At 42.5% G+C, this 23,455-nt stretch overlaps 1 protein-coding gene across 3 annotated transcripts in view; it reads right to left on the bottom strand.

Moving 5' to 3' along the window:
• The window catches only part of TPRG1 (tumor protein p63 regulated 1), a 254,691-nt gene that overhangs the window by 194,510 nt on the left and 36,726 nt on the right, over nucleotides 1–23,455 (bottom strand). Inside the window, exon 2 of one of the 3 annotated variants that reach the window (XM_069727097.1) lies at nucleotides 13,759–13,813. The exons of 1 other annotated variant lie outside the window; for it this stretch is intronic. In XM_069727097.1, the coding sequence (XP_069583198.1) occupies nucleotides 13,759–13,764 (6 nt within the window). In that variant the 5' untranslated portion in view covers nucleotides 13,765–13,813. Of the gene's footprint in view, nucleotides 1–13,721; nucleotides 13,814–23,455 lie in introns of all 3 variants that reach the window. One more of the 3 variants, XM_069727095.1, reaches the window with a different exon arrangement.

Raw genomic sequence — 23,455 nt, 5'->3', positions numbered from 1 at the left:
GGTGATGGCGAACTCAGTCGAGGGGTTCAAGAGAGGCCTGGATGTCTTCCTGGAGCAGAACAATATTGTATCATACAATTATTAGGTTCTGTAGAAGGACGTAGATCTGGGTATTTATTATGATGGAATATAGGCTGAACTGGATGGACAAATGTCTTTTTTCGGCCTTACTAACTATGTTACTATGTTTTTTTTTTTTTTTTATTAAGCCTACCATAATCGTATTCCCACGGAAGAACGACAACTTCTGCTGGAAGTGATCCAGATCATCTCACACACAAACAGGGATAAAAATCTCCCTGCAAGAAAGCAGTCTGCAGTAGCTGACAATAAAGAAGCTACTTTGTGGTATTACACCGCCATCTAGTGGTGGAATAAAGGATATACATCTCAACCTTCTCTCTAAGTCTGACACTTTAGACAACTCGGAGAAAATCCTTTTCTTTGCTCAAACTATGTCATTGTGCAGCTCTACTCAACTACAACCAATATGATGACCTAAGCATCAGGCTGGCGCACATGTGGTGAGCTTCAAAGCGAGCGCTACATTTAGATAGAATGGTTAAACTTCATAAAGAGCGCCGCAACTCTTCTCTCTCTGCTACTAGACAAGACAAACAAAAAGCTATGGAGAAATTCCTAAAACACAAGCCTTCGTCAACCAGGTCTACCAGCAAGACCTCTCAATTAGGTGCCACAGTGGATGAACAAGTCGACGACTACGATTCAAGTGATGAAGCCTCAGGAAGCGACACTACACATATGTACTCTGGAGGAATCACAAAATCCTTCCTTAAAAAAGCACTAATTCAAGCAATGAAGCCATTGATTGCAGAGGTCTCAGGCCTACGAGCAGATATTCAACAAATTGGCAACAGAGTTGAGTCTCTAGAGGCCACCCAATCTTCTATTATAAGTAATTCTAACAAAATAAAAGACCATCTGGACTTCCACAAATCTCATTTAAACATGGTGTCCCTATCCATAGAGGACCAAGAAAATCGGAGTCGCAGAAAAAATATCAGAATCAAAGGGATACCTGAAAGTGTCTCTAACGAGATCCTCGAAAAATCGGCCAAGGAAATATTTGCATTATTACTGTCTCAAGAAAGATGCGATCAAATAGTCATTGAGCGGATACATCGCTCACTTAGGCCTAAACCTAAACCCGCAGATCCCCCGAGGGATGTGATATGTGGTCTCCTGAATTATCTGGATACCTCGGCAATCTTAAATGCTGCCAGGGATAATAAAAATTTGTCCTACGAAGGATCTTCCATACAGTTATACCAGGACCTTGCACCATCGACTCTCGCCAAACGGAGGGTCCTGAAGCCTCTTCTTGACACACTTCGTGCGAATAAGATACTATATAAATGGTTATTCCCTTTTGGCCTGACTATACACGGCGGAGGAAAACAAGCTACAATTCGCCATCCAGATGATCTTGCCAAAGTTTGGGCTACATTCGACATCGAGGCAGTGGATGTTCCTTCCTGGCTACCCTTGGATATGATGCCGAATATTCCACCCAGCCTTCGCCCCTTGTTGGACCATGGCGAGTGGTCTCCAGCCAAGAGACTTGCCTCCCCGAAACAAGGCAAAACTGGAGCTAAAAAGAATCTGCCTCCTTGAAGCGCTTATGTGACGCTTCTGCTCCTGATCTTGGATGGGTTGCTGGACCTGATCTTGCTGGTATATATAGATCGGGTACAGCTCAAAGTTCGATTGGATAATGGAATTTGTCCTCTACATTGTCTTTGTTATAGAATTTAACTGTATTAGTTATAGTTATTTTGATCGCCACTTGTGCGCCCGTAATGGACTGTCCTGTCTGTTTTTGGAGGATGTTTTGGGCCCCTACCTCCGCCATAGATGGGATGTTTGATGTTTATATGTTACATTTTTTCTTCCTTAATGTTTTTACTACTGTTATGGTTCCCTTGTTAATTTGGTACACGTGTGCAGATGTCCTCCTAACTTCTTTTTTGGTTTATGACCGTTAGCGATTTAAAATCAGCCACCTTAGTGGTGGCCTCATATAATGTGAAGGGCATGCGCTCCCCAAGGAAAAGAGGGCAACTAATGAGACTTCTGCAATCTAAAAATTCTAGTATAGTATTTTTCCAGGAAACACACTTTAAAAAAGATAGGACCCCTGATATGTCAAGAACACAATTCCCTATATGGTATCATAATACCGGTACCACGGCTTCCAGGGGAGTCAGTATAGCATTAAAAAAAAATGTTTCTTTCACCTTAAAGGATATCTTATCTGATGCTGATGGGAGATATATTATGGTAAAGGGTCTGCTAGCCAACACAAAAGTTACCCTTTGCAACATCTACGCCCCAAATCAAAATCAAATTGGTTGGCTGTGTCAAGTATTGAATACCCTTAGCTTATTCAAAGAAGGGATCATAATTCTAGGTGGGGATTTCAATGTTTCTCTCAACCCAGCGATAGATTCCTCGTCAGGAAAATCCTCTATCTCACAAAAAGCACTAAGAAAACTGCATACTAGCCTGCAATCTTTAAAATTAATCGACCCATGGAGAACGCTATATCCGTCGACTAAAGACTTTAATTTCTTTTCCTCTCCCCACAATAACTACCATAGATTAGACTACCTCCTAACTCAATCTTGTCACCTTCAATTGGTGAAATCTGCAAAAATAGATGTTATTTCCCTTTCAGACCATGCCCCGATTTTCCTAGAGATGATTATTAAATCACTTCCCCTCCCGTCATTTACTTGGACGCTGAACGAAACTCTGCTAGGCTCTAGTTCCCATGTAACTAAATTTTCAACCTCTATCAATCTATTCTTCAAGGAAAACTGTCTCCCGGGTACCTCCATGCTCTTGGTCTGGGAGACACATAAAGCGGTCTTGAGGGGAGAATTTATAGCCCTGGGCTCATATTTGAAAAAGGAAAGGTCAGAAGAAGTAATGTCTATTCTTCATCAGATTAATACTATAGAAAGGTTACACAAACGCTCTCAGACAGATAAAACACAGACAGAACTCATTGCACTCAGAAGATCCTTGAAAGATCTTTTGAACATACATTCAGCTAAGATCTATATGAGAAGTCAACAACGGTTCTACCTCCACGGTAACAGAGGAAGTAAGCTCATGAAGTCTCTCTTGAGAAAGCGTAGTGGACGAACCTTTATCACACAATCAAAGGGTAGGAATGGATCAATTATTTCTGAGACCAAGGACATTGCCAAGGAATTTACACATTTCTATGAAAACCTTTATAATTTAGAGGTACCGGGGGGCATGGAGGAACCTGGGACAGCCTCGGAGGCAATAGACACCTTTCTTTCCTCTTTGAGGCTTCCCTCAATGTCCACAGATGACATTACATCTTTAGTGGCTCCAATCACTCCTGAGGAGGTCTTAGAAACTCTATCTAACATTCCCAACGGGAAGGCCCCGGGCCCTGATGGCCTACCAATCATCTACTATAAAAAATTAATAAAATCCCTATTACCCCACCTGGTTTCACTATTCAACTCTTATATGGTAGGAGAATCTCTCCCGAAACAAGCCTTAGAAGCTTTTATCACAGTACTGCCAAAGGAGGGTAAAGATCCCAATCTTTGCTCTAGCTACAGACCGATATCCCTCCTCAACGCAGATACAAAGCTTTGGGCAAAACTCCTAGCGACCAGATTGGGTAACATCCTCCCTAGACTGATTCGCTCGGACCAGGCGGGTTTTATACGAGGGAGGGAGGGCAGGGATAATTCAACTAAAGTTCTCCAATCCATAATGTATGCTAGAAAGCGGAATCTGCCACTGACTCTTTTATCTACTGACGCCAAGAAGGCTTTTGATAGAGTGAGTTGGAGATACATGGAGAGGGTCTTGCATCGGTTTGGCTTTCCTCCTCAGTTTATTACAGCTGTTTTTTCCTTGTATTCCCTTCCCACCGCCAGGGTCCGAGTGAACGGTATACTATCAGACGTTTTTAATATCAGTAATGGTACCAGGCAGGGGTGCCCCTTGTCCCCTTCTTTGTTTATACTAGTTATCGAAACACTGATTCAGAGAATTAGACAGGAGGTCCAGGTCAGGGGTTTGCAGATAGGTAGTATGGAAATAAAAACCTTAGCATTCGCAGATGATCTACTTTTCCTCATCACTAATCCTTTTAAAGCATTCCCTATTATCCTCAATATACTTAATCAGTTTGGTAAATTATCAAATTTTAAAATTAACTACTCTAAATCGGAGGCTCTCAATATTACCTTATCAAACTTTCAGCTATCTAATTTACGTAAAATAACCCCCTTCTCTTGGTCTGCTTCCTCCATAAAATATTTGGGAGTCTGGGTTACCAGGGATCCCATGGACTTGTTCAGTTCTAACTTTTCTCCCTTACTAAAGAAATTAGATATGTTGATGAAATCTTACAACTTACCCACTTTATCGTGGATAGGACGTATCAACGTATTCAAAGCATACCTGATGCCTATACTACTATACTGCATGAGTATGGTCCCCATTCGTCTCCCCCTTACTTTCTTCAAAAAAATTAGGTCCTTAATATCTAAATTCATATGGAGAAACAAACCAGCTAGGCTTCCCTTCAAATTGTTAACATACCCCACTTCATGCGGTGGGTTGGGAGTCCCGGACCCTTATATCTATTATAAAGCTATACACTTAACTAGATGGCTGAGAATCGTACTCGGCTTTGAGAGGGGTAAACTAGACTTGATAGATATGGCCCTACTAGGCAATGGGGGGATCCCACTCTTATGGTCACATTCAAAACCATGGGCTTCGCTTGGTCTGGATGATATAACCTTAGCAACTCTGCATACCAGACGCTCCCTATTGAATGAATTGCCACCGGAGTCGTTTCCTTCTTCACTAACCCCTATTGCAGTCATCCCCTATCTAGTCAATCCTAACTTTAAAGATTCATATAACTTATGGTCGAAACTTCCAATGGACTCTCTTACTAACTTTTATGATGGAAAAACCCTTAAAAATGATAGCTGGCCTAGTAATGCTCTAACCTCTCCAAAAAACTTCCTTCAAAAACACCATACTATACGTATTCTAACGCAATTCAGAAAACAATTCCCACACAAGTCTAGCTGGTCGTGGTTGGATCTCATGCTCAAAACAGGACCAGCTAGATATAAAGTAATATCTCGTATATACTCACGACTTATTACCCCTCCTCAATACTCTAAGCCCTCTTTTATTTACTCCTGGGAATCTGAATTTAATGTTATTTTTACAGACGATCAGATCTCCAAGATGTTGAGGTTTGCCCGTGGTTTTTCCGTTGTATCCTGTTACAGGAAAACTCATACAAGGTGCTAACTAGATGGCATATGACCCCGGTAAAGCTCCACCATCTGGGTCTATCAGACTCAGACTTATGCTGGCGATGCCAAGCCGCCCAAGGAAACCATGGACACATATTTTGGGAATGTTCTCAGATTAGAAATTTTTTTGGGGGAATAAACTCCACGCTTAAAGAACTAAAACTAATCAAAACCAATTTGTTGGCCTCTGAGGCCATTCTCTCGTGCCCATCGAACAACTTCAGACCATCGAGGCATGGCCTTCTTCCATTGTTGCTTAGTGCTGCAAAGCACTTGATAACTCTTCATTGGAGGAGCGTGACCCCTCCAACGATGGGTGAGTGGTTTAACAAAATTGACCATATCCACAGACTAGAGGAACTCTCAAGCTGGGAAACATATTCTCATGAACGTTTTGTTGCTGATTGGCTCCCCTGGAAATCATTTAGATCCAGTGCGCCTTAATATTGTTCTTTACTTGTCTCTGCCCCTTCGCAAACTCCACGATATCGATCAGTCTACTTTAGAGTGATGTCTTCACGTGTACTTGAAATGTTATGTTTATTGTTCCCCTCCCTCCCCCCATTTCCCTCCTTGTCTTTCCCCCTCAGCCTCACCCCCTTGCCCTACCCTTCCTATCCCTCTCCACCCCTCCCTCTTTCCTATCCTTCCCAAACGATGGTAGTCTTGGTTTGTTTAATGCCATTAATGTAATGGACATGATTTACTTACGCTAATATAAACTGTGCGATTGTTCTTTGCCTTTACTTTAAATAAAGAATTTACAAAAAAAAATAATAAATAGGCTTTCTATGGCCCACTATCTGAGAGAGAGAGATGGCACGCTTAGGACTGGCACACAAGCCCAAAGGCCAATATTAATCTCCCACTGATTGATTTATTGATTTTTTCAGGTAGAATTTAGAACCCAAATAAAGCAAAAAAAAAAAAAAATGGGCTTTCTATGGCCCACTGAGTGAGTGATGATGCACACAGGAGTCAGGAGTGGCACACAAGCCCTGAGGCCAATATTTTTCTCCCACTGATTGATGTAGTGATTTTTTCAGGTAGATTTTATAACCCAAATCAAGCAAAAAAATTAATAGGCTTTCTATGGCCCACTGACTGAGAGATGGCACACACAGGGATGGCACTCTAGCAGAAATGTCAATCTTAATCTCCCACAAAAAAAAAAAAAAAACAGGGAGTGTCCTTCAATTACTATCTCCCTGCAGTAATCTCAGCCAGGTATGGCAGGCAGCAATAAGGAGTGGACTGATGCACAAATTAAATAAAAAGTGTGTACAAACAAAAAAGATAGCTGTGCAGAAAGGAAGGAACAAGAGGATTTGTGCTTTGAAAAAAGCAGTTGGTTTGCACAGCGGCGTACACACAGCAATGCAGCTATCAGGGAGCCTTCTAGGGCAGCCCAATGAGCTACAGCGCTGAGGGGAAAAAAAAAAAAAAAATGTAGCTTCCACTGTCCCTGCACACCGAAGGTGGTGTTGGGCAGTGGAAATCGCTACAGCACAAGCGGTTTGGTGGTTAATGGACCCTGCCTAACGCTATCCCTGCTTCTGACGAAGCGGCAGCAACCTCTCCCTAAGCTCAGATCAGCAGCAGTAAGATGGCGGTCGGCGGGAACTCCCCTTTATAGCCCCTGTGACGCCGCAGACAGCAAGCCAATCACTGCAATGCCCTTCTCTAAGATGGTGGGGACCAGGACCTATGTCATCACGCTGCCCACACTCTGCGTTTACCTTCATTGGCTGAAAAATGGCGCTTTTCGCGTCATTGAAACGCGACTTTGGCGCGAAAGTCGCGTACCGCATGGCCGACCCCGCACAGGGGTCGGATCGGGTTTCATGAAACCCGACTTTGCCAAAAGTCGGCGACTTTTGAAAATGAACGACCCGTTTCGCTCAACCCTAATTGTCAGCCATCTGTCACCGCTTCCCCTCTTTATTAAGTATTATAACAGCCTGATAAATATACATATAGCATGCATTCAATAATAAAGTACCCGTGGAACTAATGACTTGGTGACTTGTTTATAAATACATATGGCATACAAGCTAGTGTTCAAAATGACCATACAGATAAATAGTAATGTACCAGTATCATACACAGTGACCCGGTCTAATAGCACCAGTCACTGTAGACCTTGATGAAGACGCTTTGTGCATCGATACGCGTGGGTCTTACATTGCATTAGTCCACCCTCTCATCTATTGATGGTACTCTGATTTGTGGGGAGGTGCTATTAGACCGGGTCGTTGGGGGTAACTATCTTGTGTACTACTACCTGGGTCTGTTATACCTTTGTATGATACTGGTACATTACTATTTATCTATATGGTCCTTTTGCACACTAGCTTGTACGCCATATGTATTTATAAACAGATCACCAGGTCATTGGTTCCACAGCTGCCAGATGTGAACAAGGGGGACTTAAAGAGTGAGAGCAATGGCGCCAAAAAGTATATACCGTACAGTTGCTAAGGTGGGGCCCCGACATGGGATACTCACCACACACGGGGATATGAACACACACACAAAATGCGCCACAAACTACCACGTGCTTGAACGCATATACCACCCTTAGCACACATTTCACCACACATACACCAACCTCGCCACATAAAAGTCGAAACACAAAAGTCGCCGCTCAAAATTCGCCATGCGCAAAACTCACCACATGCAAAACTAGGCTCACGCAAAACTCGCCACACGTGCAAAACTCACCTCATGGAAAACTCGCCACACGCAAAACTTGCACACGCAGAAAAATTGCCACATGCACAAAAGTTGCAACACATGCAAAAGTTGCCTCACACAAAACTTGCACATACTCAAAACGCACCACACATAAAACTCGCCATGCGCAAAACTTGCTGCACACTACTTGCTACACTAACCTGTTACATGCAGCTCGACACAAAAAGTTGCTACACGCATGTCGACACACAAAACTCATCTCACAAAAGTCGCTACATGCATGTCGCCACATGCAACTCAACACACACAACTTGACACATGAAACTCGCCCTAAAACACACACAAGTCTGGTATTATCCTTCAAAAATAAAAATCTGATTAATAAGCAGACAAACTACAAGAACAACAAATGTACCATATAGGAAATTCGGCAGCTGTCAGTCACATGACCTGTCTATTATGTGTATGTGTGAGCTAATATATTCTGCCAAGGGGGAGGGCTTCCTGTTGGCTGGGGATTTATCAGGCTGCCAATTTAGCTTACAAATACTGAGGTAAAAATTCTGACCAAATGAACGCGGTCTAATACAGGAGGAGATGACACACAGATATATACTGTATACAGGAGGAGATGACACACAGGTATATACTATATACAGGAGCAGATGACACACAGGTATATACTATATAAAGGAGCAGATGACACACAGGTATATACTATATACAGGAGGAGATGACTTACAGGTATATACTATATACAGGAGGAGATGACACACGTATATACTATATACAGGAGGAGATGACATACAGGTATATACTATATACAGGAAGAGATGACACACAGGTATATACTATATACAGGAGGAGATGACACACAGGTATATACTATATACAGGAGGAGATGACACACACATATATACTATATACAGGGGAGATGACACACAGGTATATACTATATACAGGAGGAGATGACATACAGGTATATACTATATACAGGAGGACATGACAGACAGGTATATACTATATACAGGAGGAGATGACATACAGGTGTATACTATATACAGGGGGAGATGACAACCTGGTATATACTATATACAGGGGAGATGACATACAGGTACATACTATATACAGGGGCGATGACACACAGGTATATACTATATACAGTGGAGATGACACACAAGTATATACTATATACAGGAGAAGATGACATACAGGTATATACTATATATTGGAGGAGATGACACAGGTATATACTATATACAGGAGCAGATGATACACAGGTATATACTATATACAGGAGGAGATGACTTACAGGTACATACTATATACAGGAGATGACACACGTATGTACTATATAAAGGAGGAGATGACATACAGCAGGTATATACTATATACAGGGGAGATGACATACAGGTATATACTATATACAAGAGAAGACATACAGGTGTATACTATATATAAGGGAGATGACAAACATGTATATAGTGAGGTGAAAATGAGGGGTGTGAGGTGAAAATGAAAAGGTGTGAGTGCAAAATGAGAGGAGTGAGGTAAAATAGTGGAGTGATCGGAAAATGACAGATGTGAGGTCGAAATGACAAGTGTTAGGGGGGAATGAGAGGAGTGAGGGGGAAAATAAGAGGAGTGAGGGGGAAAATGAGAGGTGTAAGGGAGAAAATGAGAGGCATGATGGGAAAATAAAAGACGTGAGGTGCTATAACTAACCACAGATATTTACTATGCCCAGGCAACACCGGGCTCTTCAGCTAGTCGTAAATAAAGTGATCTAAATTTTACTACAGGGATATGCTTCCTTTTTTTCTGCTTGGATTGAGTATTGGTATGGGAAGCGCCATTGTTTAAGCCTTGTGCATATAGGTGTATCCACATACAGTTATATGCAAAATAATAGCAGTTTAACATCACTAATGTGTTTAACCCCTCTCTGACATCAGACGTACTATTCTGTCCATGTGACACGGGCCAATCTGACCATGGACGGAATAGTACATCTCAGCGATCGGCCGTGATCACGGAGGGATCACGGCTGATCGCCGCCTGGTGTCAGCTGATTCTGACAGCTGGCAACTGGCACTAGGTGCCAGGAGCGGTCACAGACCGCTCCCAGCACTTTAACCCCCGAAATACTGCGATCGAATACGATCGCAGCATTTTGGAAGCCGGCACAGGGGCTGACAGCCCCTCTGCCTTTGGCCACGGGGTCCTAATTGCTGCCATGGTAACCCACTGTCGTCATGACGACATACGGGTTACCAGAGCTAAGAAACTTCCTGGTCATGCGCAGTGCATGATCAGGAAGTCTCTCAGTGTCAGTGCACTGAGTGCAGTGTTGACAGCTTCCATAGCATACAGATGCTGCTTCATCTGCATGCTAAAGAAGCGATCAGCCTGCAAAAAATGATTGCCCTATAGTGGTACAAAGTGTAAAAGTCAGAGCAAAGTAAAAAAAAAAAGTAAATAATTATAAAAATATTTTAAATATTTATAAAAATATCTTAAAAAATAAATAAATAATAAAAAAAATCTATATTTATTCTATCACTAAATAAATATTTGAATTTAAAAAAATCTAAAAAAAAAAATACACATATTTGGTATCGCCGCGTCCTTAATGACCCGACCTATAAAACTGGTCCACTAGTTAACCCCTTTAGTGAACACCATAAAAAAACAAGGCAAAAAACAATGCTTTATCATCATAAAGAAAAAGAAAAAAAGTTATAGCTCTTAGAATAAAGGGATGCAAAAATAATTATTTTTTATATAAAATATTTTTTATTGCATAAAAGTGCTAAAACATAAAAAAATATATAAATGAGGTATTGATGTAATCGTACTAACCAGAAGAATAAAACTGCCTTATCAATTTTACCACACATGGAACGGTATAAACGCCCCCCCCCCCCCTACTGCCTTATCAATTTTACCACACATGGAACAGTATAAATGCCCCCCCCCCCCAAAAAAAAAAAAAAAATTCATGAATTGCTGGTTTATGTTCATTCTGCCTCCTAAAAATTGGAATAGAAAGCGATCAAAGATTGTCATGTGCCTGAAAATGGTACTAATAAGAACGTCAACTCGTCTCGCAAAAAACGAGACCTCACAAGACTCTTTCGGACGAAATATAAAAAAAATATAGTTCTCAAAATGTGGAAATGCAACAATTGTTTTTGCAATAAAAAGCGTCTTTTAGTGTGTGACAGCAGCCAAACAAAAACCCGCTATAAGGTCTCTTTTACACGTCCTGATATTTCCAGTACCAGAAATGTCAGTGTACATATGTGTACTACTTGCAGCACACGTGTGCCATGTGTGTACCGCATCAGTACCACACGGACGGGCGCCAAGGAAGAAGCGTTACAGTAAGCATTGTTCCCCGGCGCCAGATGCTGAACACGGTTCTCATCATTCTACCGCGCTCTGCAAGCGATCGACACGAGCAGGGGAGAATGATGAGAGTTACACTTAAGTAATAAAAGAGACAACAGGCTGTGGCTGATGCGAGTATTACTCCAATCAGCCTACCCCTGCTTCTAATAACAGTGACAGCAGGAGCAGCGGATGGGAGTATTTATCTGCTGCTCATGCGCTGTAAATAAATACATTTTGTAAATACATACATTTTTGATAACCAGCCAGTCAAAACTCACAGCTGGGGGCTGTAACCCTCAGCTGTCAGCTTCAACAAGGTTGGATATCAAGAATAGAAAGGTCCCAACGCCATATTTTTTAACTATTTAAATATATAATTTAAAAAAAAAGGCGTAGGTTTCCCCCCATTTTTGACAACCAGCCTTGCTAAAGCTCACAGCTGGGGGCTGGTATTCTCAGGCTGGTAAGGGGCCATGGACATTGACCTCCCCAGTCTAAAAATAGCAGCCCGCAGCTGCCCAGAAAAGGCTCATCTATTAGATACACCAATTCTGGCGCTTTGCCCGGCTCTTCCCACTTGCCCTGTTTCGGGGGCAAGTGTTAATAGTTGTGGGGTTGATGTCACCGGTGACATCAAGCCCACGGCTATAAGACACCTATCCATTACTAATCCTATAGTTGTAATGTTAAATACACAGCCAGAATAAAGTCTTTTATTTGAAAAAAATGACAGACACCTTTTATTATTCTTAATTAAACCATACTTACTGCAATGCCTAATCCAAGCGAAGCTCTCGATCTCCTGTAATAAAAGTAAAATTAAAAACCAACAATATACCATACCTGTCCGTCATTCTGTCCCACGCCGTAATCCTTATCAGGAGGAAATACAGCTTTCAACCTGGATGGTGCTAAGATGCGATCGTCCCAGCTGAAAACCACAGGTGAATGATGTGCTTGGGAGCGGAGCTTCAGTGACTCGAGGTGACATCATAGAGGTTATTCACGGTCACTGAGCTCCGTTCCCAGCCGGATGAACTGCGATCAGATCCCCGCTAACACCGTGAACGCTCAGGGCTCACAGTGCTAGCGGGGATCTCACAGAAGTCACCGCAGCTCAGCCCAGCCGCAATAACGGGCCGCAAAAAACACAGTAAGTGTAAAAGAAGCAGAACATGAAGCACAATATGTCACGAATCACCGCGATCCATTGAAGCATTCCAGAGTTATTACCTCATAAAGAGACAGTGGTCAGAATTGTAAACTGAAAACAGAATATTGCTGAGCAAATCCGGACTACTTTCGCAGAAAGTCCACTTGCATTTTTTTCGCTTTTTTTTTTTGCTGATTTTTCGCAGATTTTTCCGGAGGTTCCCAATGCAATAATATAGCGGCAAATCCACAAAAAATCTGCAAAATTAATGAACATGCTGCGTTTTTTTTGCGGAAAAAAACTCAACATGGGCACAAAAATTGTGGAATGCATTAAAAATTGATGGGATGCTTAATGTAAGCATTTTCTAAGCATTGCAGCGGAATACCGCCAAAAAAAAGCAAAAAATCCGAACATGTGCACATAGCCTAAAAACTGGCTTGGTCATTAACATGCAAACCACCCTCGGGGATTACTGTTTTTGGCAGAAAAGATCATGCAGCATGGAGAAAACGTCATGACTGTATAGGTGAATAATGGGCCACCAACAGAATCAACATTCATGACATGCACACTGCTTATTGGGTGTAACTTTCTCATTTAATGAAATGGGGGTGTTTTTTTACTAATAGCAGTGCAGAGTTCAATTAGTGAGGTCATTCATTCTGGGTAGAAGGAGGTGTCAATTGTGGCCCTTATTTAAAGAAGAAGGGCAGCAACTGTAGAACCTGCTGGTTTTAGCCCTGGCTCAGTCAGTAAAATGGGTCTATACCAGTGGTCCCCAACTCCGGTCCTCAAGAGCCACCAACAGGTCATGTTTTGAGGATTTCCTTAGTATTACACAGGTAAGTGAATGCTTGCCTGTGCAGGTGATGCAATTATCACCTGTGCACTACTAAGGAAATCCTGAAAACATGACCTGTTGGTGCCTCTTGAGGACCGAAGTTGGGGAACACTGGTCTATACAGACAATTTACCAAAGGAGAAAGAACTTGATTGGAGAGGGGAACCATATAAAAGATGTCCAGAAAAATATTTTGCTGCTCAGCTAAAAAGATTTCCAATGCTTTAAAATAGCAAACAAAACTTGAAACATGTAGTAGGAAAATAAAAAATACCATTAGCATAGATCATATGATAACTTGAATGGCAAACCTGCATCCAATGATCAGCTCCAGGGAGAGAAAAGATCTTCAGTTACTTGCGTGACCTGCAACCATCAGAAGACATCTATGTGAAGCCAAACTATTTGCAAGAAACCCTCATAAAATACCATTGCTGAAAAAAAGACGAGTTGAAAGATTTACTTTGCCAAAAAACACATTGGCTGGCCTAAAGAGAAGTGGGGCAACAATTTATGAACAGATGAGAGCAAGATTGTTGTTATTGGGTCTAAATGCTGCAGTTAGTATTTATGGGTCATCTCACTGAATTCAAGCCACAGTACTCTGTGAAAACATGGAAGTTCAAGACTAATGGTTTGGGGATGTTTCTCCTACGTTAGAATTGGGCCCATTCACTGCAGATCAGGCACCATGGACCAGTTTGAATAGATAAAAATACTGGAAGAGGTCATTTTGCCTTAGGCTAGGTTCACATTGCGTTAGTGGGTGTCCGCTGACGGAATCCGTTTCATAGCGGCACTAACGCTATGTAACGGATCGTTAGCGCACCCATTGACCGCAATTATGTAGCGCATCGCTAATGCATGCCATTATTATTATTATTATTGATGTTATGACGTGGCCAGTCCAATGCTAAGACCTCAATCTGATTGAGAATTTGCGGAGCGACATCAAAAATGCTTGTTTTGATACAAAACCTAAGAATGCAAAAGAACTGTGGAATGTAGGCCAGTCAGCTTGGGCTGGAATATCTGTTCATAGGGGACATACAGTTAGGGCCAGAAATATTTGGACAGTGACACAATTTTCGCGAGTTGGGCTCTGCATGCCACCACATTGGATTTGAAATGAAACCTCTACAACAGAATTCAAGTGCAGATTGTAACGTTTAATTTGAAGGGTTGAACAAAAATATCTGATAGAAAATGTAGGAATTGTACACATTTCTTTACAAACACTCCACATTTTAGGAGGTCAAAAGTAATTGGACAAATAAACATAACCCAAACAAAATATTTTTATTTTCAATATTTTGTTGCAAATCCTTTGGAGGCAATCACTGCCTTAAGTCTGGAACCCATGGACATCACCAAACGCTGGGTTTCCTCCTTCTTAATGCTTTGCCAGGCCTTTACAGCCGCAGCCTTCAGGTCTTGCTTGTTTGTGGGTCTTTCCGTCTTAAGTCTGGATTTGAGCAAGTGAAATGCATGCTCAATTGGGTTTAGATCTGGAGATTGACTTGGCCATTGCAGAATGTTCCACTTTTTGGCACTCATGAACTCCTGGGTAGCTTTGGATGTATGCTTGGGGTCATTGTCCATCTGTACTATGAAGCGCCCTCCAATCAACTTTGCAGCATTTGGCTGAATCTGGGCTGAAAGTATATCCCGGTACACTTCAGAATTCATCCGGCTACTCTTGTCTGCTCTTATGTCATCAATAAACACAAGTGACCCAGTGCCATTGAAAGCCATGCATGCCCATGCCATCACGTTGCCTCCACCATGTTTTACAGAGGATGTGGTGTGCCTTGGATCATGTGCCGTTCCCTTTCTTCTCCAAACTTTTTTCTTCCCATCATTCTGGTACAGGTTGATCTTTGTCTCATCTGTCCATAGAATACTTTTCCAGAACTGAGCTGGCTTCTTGAGGTGTTTTTCTGCAAATTTAACTCTGGCCTGTCTATTTTTGGTATTGATGAATGGTTTGCATCTAGATGTGAACCCTTTGTATTTACTGTCATGGAGTCTTCTCTTTACTGTTGACTTAGAGACAGATACACCTACTTCACTGAGAGTGTTCTGGACTTCAGTTGATGTTGTGAATGGGTTCTTCTTCACCAAATTAAGTATGCGGCGATCATCCACCACTGTTGTCATTCGTGGACGCCCAGGCCTTTTTGAGTTCCCAAGCTCACCAGTCAATTCCTTTTTTCTCAGAATGTACCCAACTGTTGATTTTGCTACTCCAAGCATGTCTGCTATCTCTCTGATGGATTTTTTCTTTTTTTTCAGCCTCAGGATGTTCTGCTTCACCTCAATTGAGAGTTCCTTTGACCGCATGTTGTCTGCTCACAGCAACAGCTTCCAAATGCAAAACCACACACCTGGAATCCACCCCTGACCTTTTAACTACTTCATTGATTACAGGTTAACGAGGGAGACGCCTTCAGAGTTAATTGCAGCCCTTAGAGTCCATTGTCCAATTACTTTTGGTCCCTTGAAAAAGAGGACGCTATGCATTACAGAGCTATGATTCCTAAACCCTTTCTCCGATTTGGATGTGGAAACTATCATATTGCAGCTGGGAGTGTGCACTTTCAGCCCATATTATATATATAATTGTATTTCTGAACATGTTTTTGTAAACAGCTAAAATAACAAAACTTGTGTCACTGTCCAAATATTTCTGGCCCTAACTGTATGTTAGTTGACTCCACGCCACACAGATGTAAACCAGTTATCAGAGATAAATATTATACAACTAAATATTAGTTTAGTGATTAACAGTAAAGCGAAGTCTGGAAACATTTCAGCTTATACTGTAAATATTTCAGTTTGTAAATGAAAATGCAGGCACTGCTATATTTTAGCAGCCTATATTTCTTTTTTCCTCATTTTCAGTTTAAAAATATATATTTTGTTCATATTGAATTGATTATGTAGTGCACCCAGTGTACACTACTCACAAAAAGTTAGGGATATTTGGCATTTGGGTGAAATTTATGGAAAATGGAAAAAGTTCATGCTGCAGTGAGATTTTATCATGAAAGTAAGGCATTGAAGTAGAAGCATGAAATGGTGATTTACTCTTCTCAAACAATGTATTGAAACAAAAGCCAAAAACAGTGGTGCGTATATTTCAATAAAAAATGTCAATGTCTCAATAACTTGTCATGTTGCCTTGAGCATCAATTACAAGTTGACAACGATGTCTCATGCTGTTCACAAGGTGAGTTATTGTCTGCTGAGATATGACACCCCACTCATCTTGAAGGCCAGCCCTCAAGTCATTGAGATTCTGAGGTCCAGAGTTACAAGCCTTCACATGGCGAGTCAGCTAGTCCCATAGGTTTTCTCTGGGGCTCAGGTCTGGAAAAAGTGCAGGCCACTCCATTTGATGAACGCTGGTCTCCAGCAGCCGCTCCTTAATGATGCGATCTCGATGAGCTAGAGCATTGTCGCCCATGAAAGTCAAATTAGGCCTGTGCTGTTCATGCAGAAGCTCAATATCTGGATTAATGATGTTATTCAAGTAGTAGGGGCTTGTCACTGTACCATTCACAAAGTGTAGGCACTTCTGTATGACCAGACACATCTGCCCACAATCTAACACCAACACCAAAGGCTCATCTGGTGACAACAGTAGCTGATGCATAGCGTTCTCCTTGACATCTCCAACATCTTGTCAGCCATCATTTCTACTCAGCATGAACTGACTTTCATCAGTGCTGAGGCCTATTAGTCCCCCGACCAGGTTAAATTCTTCCTTGCCCATTCAAGACAATCACGCCTGTGCCTGGTGATGTTGCCAGGTACCCTTGCAGGTCATTTAGTACACAGACCACGCTGATGAGAACGAATTTGAATGCTCTTATGTGACTCTTGTATGACACATAAATCTAGGCACATTTAAATGAGGTGAGAGGCATCCATCATCCGGTTCGGAAGGGCATTGTTCACAAAGAAGCGGTCATCAGTGTGGGATGTGGCCAAAGGATGTCCATTTCTCTGCTCTTGTATGACTCTTCCAGTCTCTCTGTATCTGTTTCAACCTGGTGATGACACTTTGTGATACTCTAAGCTCAGGGGCCATTTCCGTCTGAGAACTTCCTGCCTGAAGCCTCGCAATGGCGAGTACTGTTGATCAATTGTTAGGTATCGTCTTGGTCTCATGATGCCAAAATGTGAACAGCATGATGAGGAGGACTGCTTAAATACCAATTCTAATTATTTATTGGGGCAATTCTTGGATTAAACACGTGCTGTGAATTTTGCCAATTACCCCTTCTTGACCCAGCCTATTTTGACCTTAAAGACCTGGCCGTTTTTTGTAATTCTGACCAGTGTCCCTTTATGAGGTAATAACTCAGGAACGCTTCAACGAATCCTAGCGGTTCTGGGAATGTTTTTTCGTGACATATTGGGCTTCATGTTAGTGGTAAATTTAGGTCAATAATTTTTGCGTTTATTTGTGAAAAAAATGGAAATTTGGCTAAAATTTGGAAAATTTTGCAATTTTCAAATTTTGAATTTTTATTCTGTAAAACGAGAGATTTATGTGACACAAAATAGTTAATAAATAACATTACCCACATGTCTACTTTACATCCGCACAATTTTGGAACCAAAATTCTTTTTTGCTAGGAAGTTATAAGGGTTAAAATTTGACCAGCGATTTCTCATTTTTACAGCAAAATTTACAAAACCATTTTTTTAGGGTCCACCTCACATTTGAAGTCAGTTTGAGGGGTCTATATGGCTGAAAATACCCAAAAGTGACACCATTCTAAATACTGCACCCCTCAAGGTGCTCAAAACCACATTCAAGAAGTTTATTAACCCTTCAGGTGCTTCACAGCAGCAGAAGCAACATGGAAGAAAAAAATGAACATTTAACTTTCTAGTCACAAAAATGATGTTTTAGCAACAATTTTTTTTATTTTCCCATGGGTAAAAAGAGAAACTAGACACCAAAAGTTATTGTACAATTTGTCCTGAGTACACCGATACCCCATATGTTGGGGGGAACCACTGTTTGGGCGCACGACAGGGCTCGGAAAAGAAGGAGCGCCATTTGACTTTTTCAATGAAAAATTGGCTCCAATCTTTAGCGGACACCATGTCGCATTTGGAGAGCCCCTGTGTGCCTAAACATTGGAACTCCCCCACAAGTGACCCCATTTTGGAAACTAGACCCCCCAAGGAGCTTATCTAGATGCATAGTGAGCACGTTGAACCCCCCCCCCCCCCAGATGCTTCACAAATTGATCCGTAAAAATGAAAAAGTACTTTTTTTTCACAAAAAATTTATTTTAGTCTCAATTTTTTCATTTTTACATGGGCAACAGGATAAAATGGATCCTAAAATGTGTTGGGCAATTTCTCCTGAGTACATCGATACCTCATATGTGGTCACAAACCACTGTTTGTGCACACGGCAAGGCTCGGAAAAGAAGGAGCGCCATTTGACTTTTGAATGAAAAATTAGCTTCAATCATTAGCGGACACCATGTCGCGTTTGGAGAGCCCCTGTGTGCCTAAACATTGGAGCCTCCCCACTTGTGACCCCGTTTTGGAAACTAGACCCCCCAAGGAACTTATCTAGATGCATAGTGAGCACTTTGAACACCCAGGTGCTTCACAAATTGATCCGTAAAAATGAAAAAGTACTTTTTTTTCACAAAAAAACTCTTTTAGCTTCAATTTGTTCATTTCCACATGGGCAACAGGATAAAATGGATCCTAAAATGTATTGGGCAATTTCTCCTGAGTACACTGATACCTCACATGTGGGGGTAAACCACTGTTTGGGCACACGGTAGGGCTCAGAAGGGAAGGAGCGCCGTTTAACTTTTTGAATGAAAAATTAGCTCCAATCGTTAGCTGACACCATGTCGTGTTTGGAGAGCCCCTGTGTGCCTAAACATTGGAGCTCCCCCACAAGTGACCCCAGTTTGGAACTAGACCTCCCAAGGAACTAATCTAGATGTGTGGTGACCACTTTAAACCCTCAAGTGCTTCACAGAAGTTAATAACGCAGAGCCGTGAAAATAAAAAATCATGTTTCTTTCCTCAAAAATGATGTTTTAGCAAGCAATTTTTTATTTTCACAAGGGTAACAGGAGAAATTGGACCCCAATAGTTGTTGCCGAGTTTGTCCTGAGTACACTGATACCCAATATGTGGGGGTAAACCACTGTTAGGGCACACGTTGGGGCTCGGAAGGGAAGTAGTGACTTTTGAAATGCAGACTTTGATGGAATGGTCTGCGGGCGTCACGTTGCGTTTGCCTAAACAGTAGAAACCCTCCACTAGTGACCCCTCTTTGGAAACTAGACCCCCCAAGGAACTTATCTAGATATGTGGTGAGCACTTTGAACCCCCAAGTGCTTTACAGAAGTTTACAACGCAGAGCCGTTGTAAAGCAATTTATTATTTTCACAAAGGTAACAGGAGAAATTGGACCCCAATAATTGTTGCCCAATTTGTCCTGAGTATGCTGGTACCCCATGTGTGGGGGTAAACCACTGTTTGGGCGCACGTCGGGGCTCAGAAGGGAGGGAGCACCATTTGACTTTATGAATGCAAGTTGACTGGAATCAATGGTGGCGCCATGTTGCGTTGGAGACCCCTGATGTGCCGTAACAGTGGAAACCCCTCAATTCTAACTCCAACACTAACCCCAACACACCCCTAACCCTAATCCCAACTCTAGCCATAACCCTAATCACAACCCTAACCCCAACACACCCCTAACCACAACCCTAACCCCAACACACCCCTAACCCCAACCCTAATCCTAACCCTAACGCCAACCCTAACCATAACCCTAACCACAGCCTAATCTTAACCCTATTTCCAACCCTAACCCTAAGGCTATGTGCCCAAGTTGCGGATTCGTGTGAGATTTTTCCGCACCATTTTTGAAAAATCCGCAGGTAAAAGGCACTGCATTTTACCTGTGGATTTACCGCGGATTTCCAGTGTTTTTTGTGCGGATTTCACCTGTGGATTCCTATAGAGGAACAGGTGTAAAACGCTGCGGAATCCGCACAAAGAATTGACATGCTGCGGAAAATACAACACAGCGTTTCCGCGCGGTATTTTCCGCACCATGGGCACAGCGGATTTGGTTTTCCATAGGTTTACATGGTACTGTAAACCTGATGGAAAACTGCTACGAATCCGCAGCGGCCAATCCGCTGCGGATCCGCAGCCAAATCTGCTGCAGATCCGCAGCCAAATCCGCACTGTGTGCACATAGCCTAATTCTAACCCTAACCCTAGTTCTGACCCTAATTCTAGCCGTAACCCAAACCCTAACCCTAAGGCCAGGTTCACATTGCGCTAGCAGCAGCCCGTTCAGCACATACGCTAACGGGCTGCTGCTAGCGCAAGTGCCGACGTTTGCATCGCGCTAGCGCAGATAGAGCATCTGCTAGCTCTATCTGTGCTAGCAGTGACAGACCCGGAAACACTGCAGCCCGCGTCTCCAGGTCCGTCACTCAATGACGGCACATCCCTAGCGTACGCCCATTGTGGGCGTGCGCTAGTGATGCGTCCGACATTGCTGTCAATGGCGGCCGTAACGGACTACGTTACACCGTGTTTATGCCGTGGTGTAACGTAGTCCGTCTAACGGACTGCTTAGACGCAGTGTGAACTAACCCTAACCCTAACCCTAGTGGGGCAAAGAAAAAAAAAATATTTATTTTATTTTTGTCCCTACCTATGGGGGTGATAAAGGGGGGGTTTATTTATTATTTTTTTTTATTTTGATCGCTGTGATAGAACACAGCTATCAAAATGTACCTGTAACGAATCTGCCGGCACTGCGCATGCGCCCGCCATTTTGGAAGATGGCGGCGCCCATCGAACAGATGGACGGACACCGGGAGGGACCCAGGTCGGTAAGTATGAGGGGGGGGGGTGATCGGACAGCGGGGGGGCGGACAGGAGGACGGTGGGAAGCGGAGGAGAGCATTTGACAGGACGGAGGACCGGAGGGGAGGCGATCGGTGGCGGTGGGGGGGTCAGATCACGATCTCCAGCCATGGCCGATGCTATTGCAGCATCGGCCATGGCTGGATTGTAATATTTCACCAATTTTCATTGGTGAAATATTACTATCGCTCTGATTGAAAGTGAAACATCACTTTCAACAGCCAATCAGTGCGATCGTAGCCACGGGGGGGGTGAAGCCACCCCCCCTGGGCTAAAGTACCACTCCCCCTGTCCCTGCAGGCCGGGTGAAATTACAGTTAACCCTTTCACCCGGCCTGCAGGAGCCCAATCCGGCCATGACGCATATGCTGTGTCACAGGTTGGATTGGCACAGGTTTTCATGACGCATACGGTGCGTCAAAGGTCGGGAAGGGGTTAAGCTCTTTGTTACAGAACAGCAAGTCAAATCCTCCCATCTTCTTGCCATGCCGCCCTCCCGCTTGCTTCATCACTCCCCGGCATCATGCTCCTTCACAGGCGTACTTATCTGCCCTGATGAGCGCAGACCAAATTACTGCAGTGCGCAGGTGCTGGGCAGGGTCAAAGAGGCCCAGCGCCTGCGCACTGCAGTACTTTACTCTGCCCACAACAGGGCAGATAAGTACGCCTGCCGTGGAGCGCAATGCCGGGAAGCGATGAAGCAAGCAGGCGGGAGAGGCGTCGGACCCAGACCTGCGAAACCCATCGGACCGGACTGCCCCCCGGGTGAGTATAATTAAACTTATTTTTCTTATCTTCCACAAACCAGGGGCTTATCTACAGTATTCTAGAACGCTGTAAATCAGCCCTGAAAGGCAATGGCCGTATATTATATTGGCCAAAAACTGCTGACAGGTTCCCTTTAAGTTCACCTGAAAAGGTGACACTGTATTTTAGGATCATCGTGAAATTTTGGTCAAAAGCCTAATATCCATAACTTTTTGAGAGTACTGTATATAGAAATAAATGCTATTATGAAGACTGAGCTTTTTCTCAGTTGTATCTGCTATTATTTTGTACAGAACTGAACATATAGGCCCATAACCTCAGTGTTTTTGAGAAAAATCCTCCCTTTACAACTTCATCATAACTCAAGAAGTCAATTGAAATAACAAACCTAACAATTTTATCTCCTGTCTTTGAGCATATAACTCAGACACAAGGGATATAGAATGAATCACAGCTTTTCAGATAAAAGAGCAATGAACACAAAAAATCAGTAGGCAATACAAGCCCGTTTATGGATAAAATGAATATAATGTATCTTGGGACTTAGATTAAGCTTTGTATGTTTTAGCTTCTAAATCTAAGTGAGACCAAAGCGTTCAAGGGTCAATGTCTGGATTCAGATATTGTCAATTCAATTATGCATTAGATACCTCATTGTGGCTAAGCTGCTTCTGGCGTAATTAGTTATTTAGTTATTTGTTACTTAGTGTAACAAATGTCTTAAATCATAATTTCTCCTGGACACAGAGCCCCTTCCAGAAAAAGATAATTGATATGTAAATGTTTCTTATTAAGTCCAGTAAATTGCCCATGTACAGTAAACAGAATCAGCCCCCATGTATACATATATTAATGGGACTCAGCACAAGATGACTGTTCAAACCAAGCACAGTCGCTCAGTACACCTTTGGCATCGCCAATAGTTCAGTGAATATTCTCACTGACTTTTCCATCTTTCACCACCATGGTCTTCATTGACTGACAGATTTAGTGTTTTTTACAGATATAACTTGTATCTGTTATAGTGTATGGGGCTGTTCACACATCTGACTATTTTTGCAGCCCGAGTTGTCTGCATAAAATCACATAGACATGTCCAATTTTTATCTTAGGCTCAGATCAAGTTTGCCAATGCAAGTCTATGGATCTGGCAAAAAAGTTTTTCAAGGACTTTTTGTTAGGAGACACTTGAGAAACCTCCATCATTCAATTACCGGTATTCATCTGAGAAAAGCCGATGAAACTCCAACCAAACTCTGATGGTAAAAACCAGACACACTGACCAAACTTGGA

The sequence above is a fragment of the Ranitomeya imitator genome, chromosome 5 (assembly GCF_032444005.1).
Source record: "Ranitomeya imitator isolate aRanImi1 chromosome 5, aRanImi1.pri, whole genome shotgun sequence".
Taxonomy (NCBI): Eukaryota; Metazoa; Chordata; class Amphibia; order Anura; family Dendrobatidae; genus Ranitomeya; species Ranitomeya imitator.
This window is presented reverse-complemented; position numbering and strand designations above follow the sequence as displayed.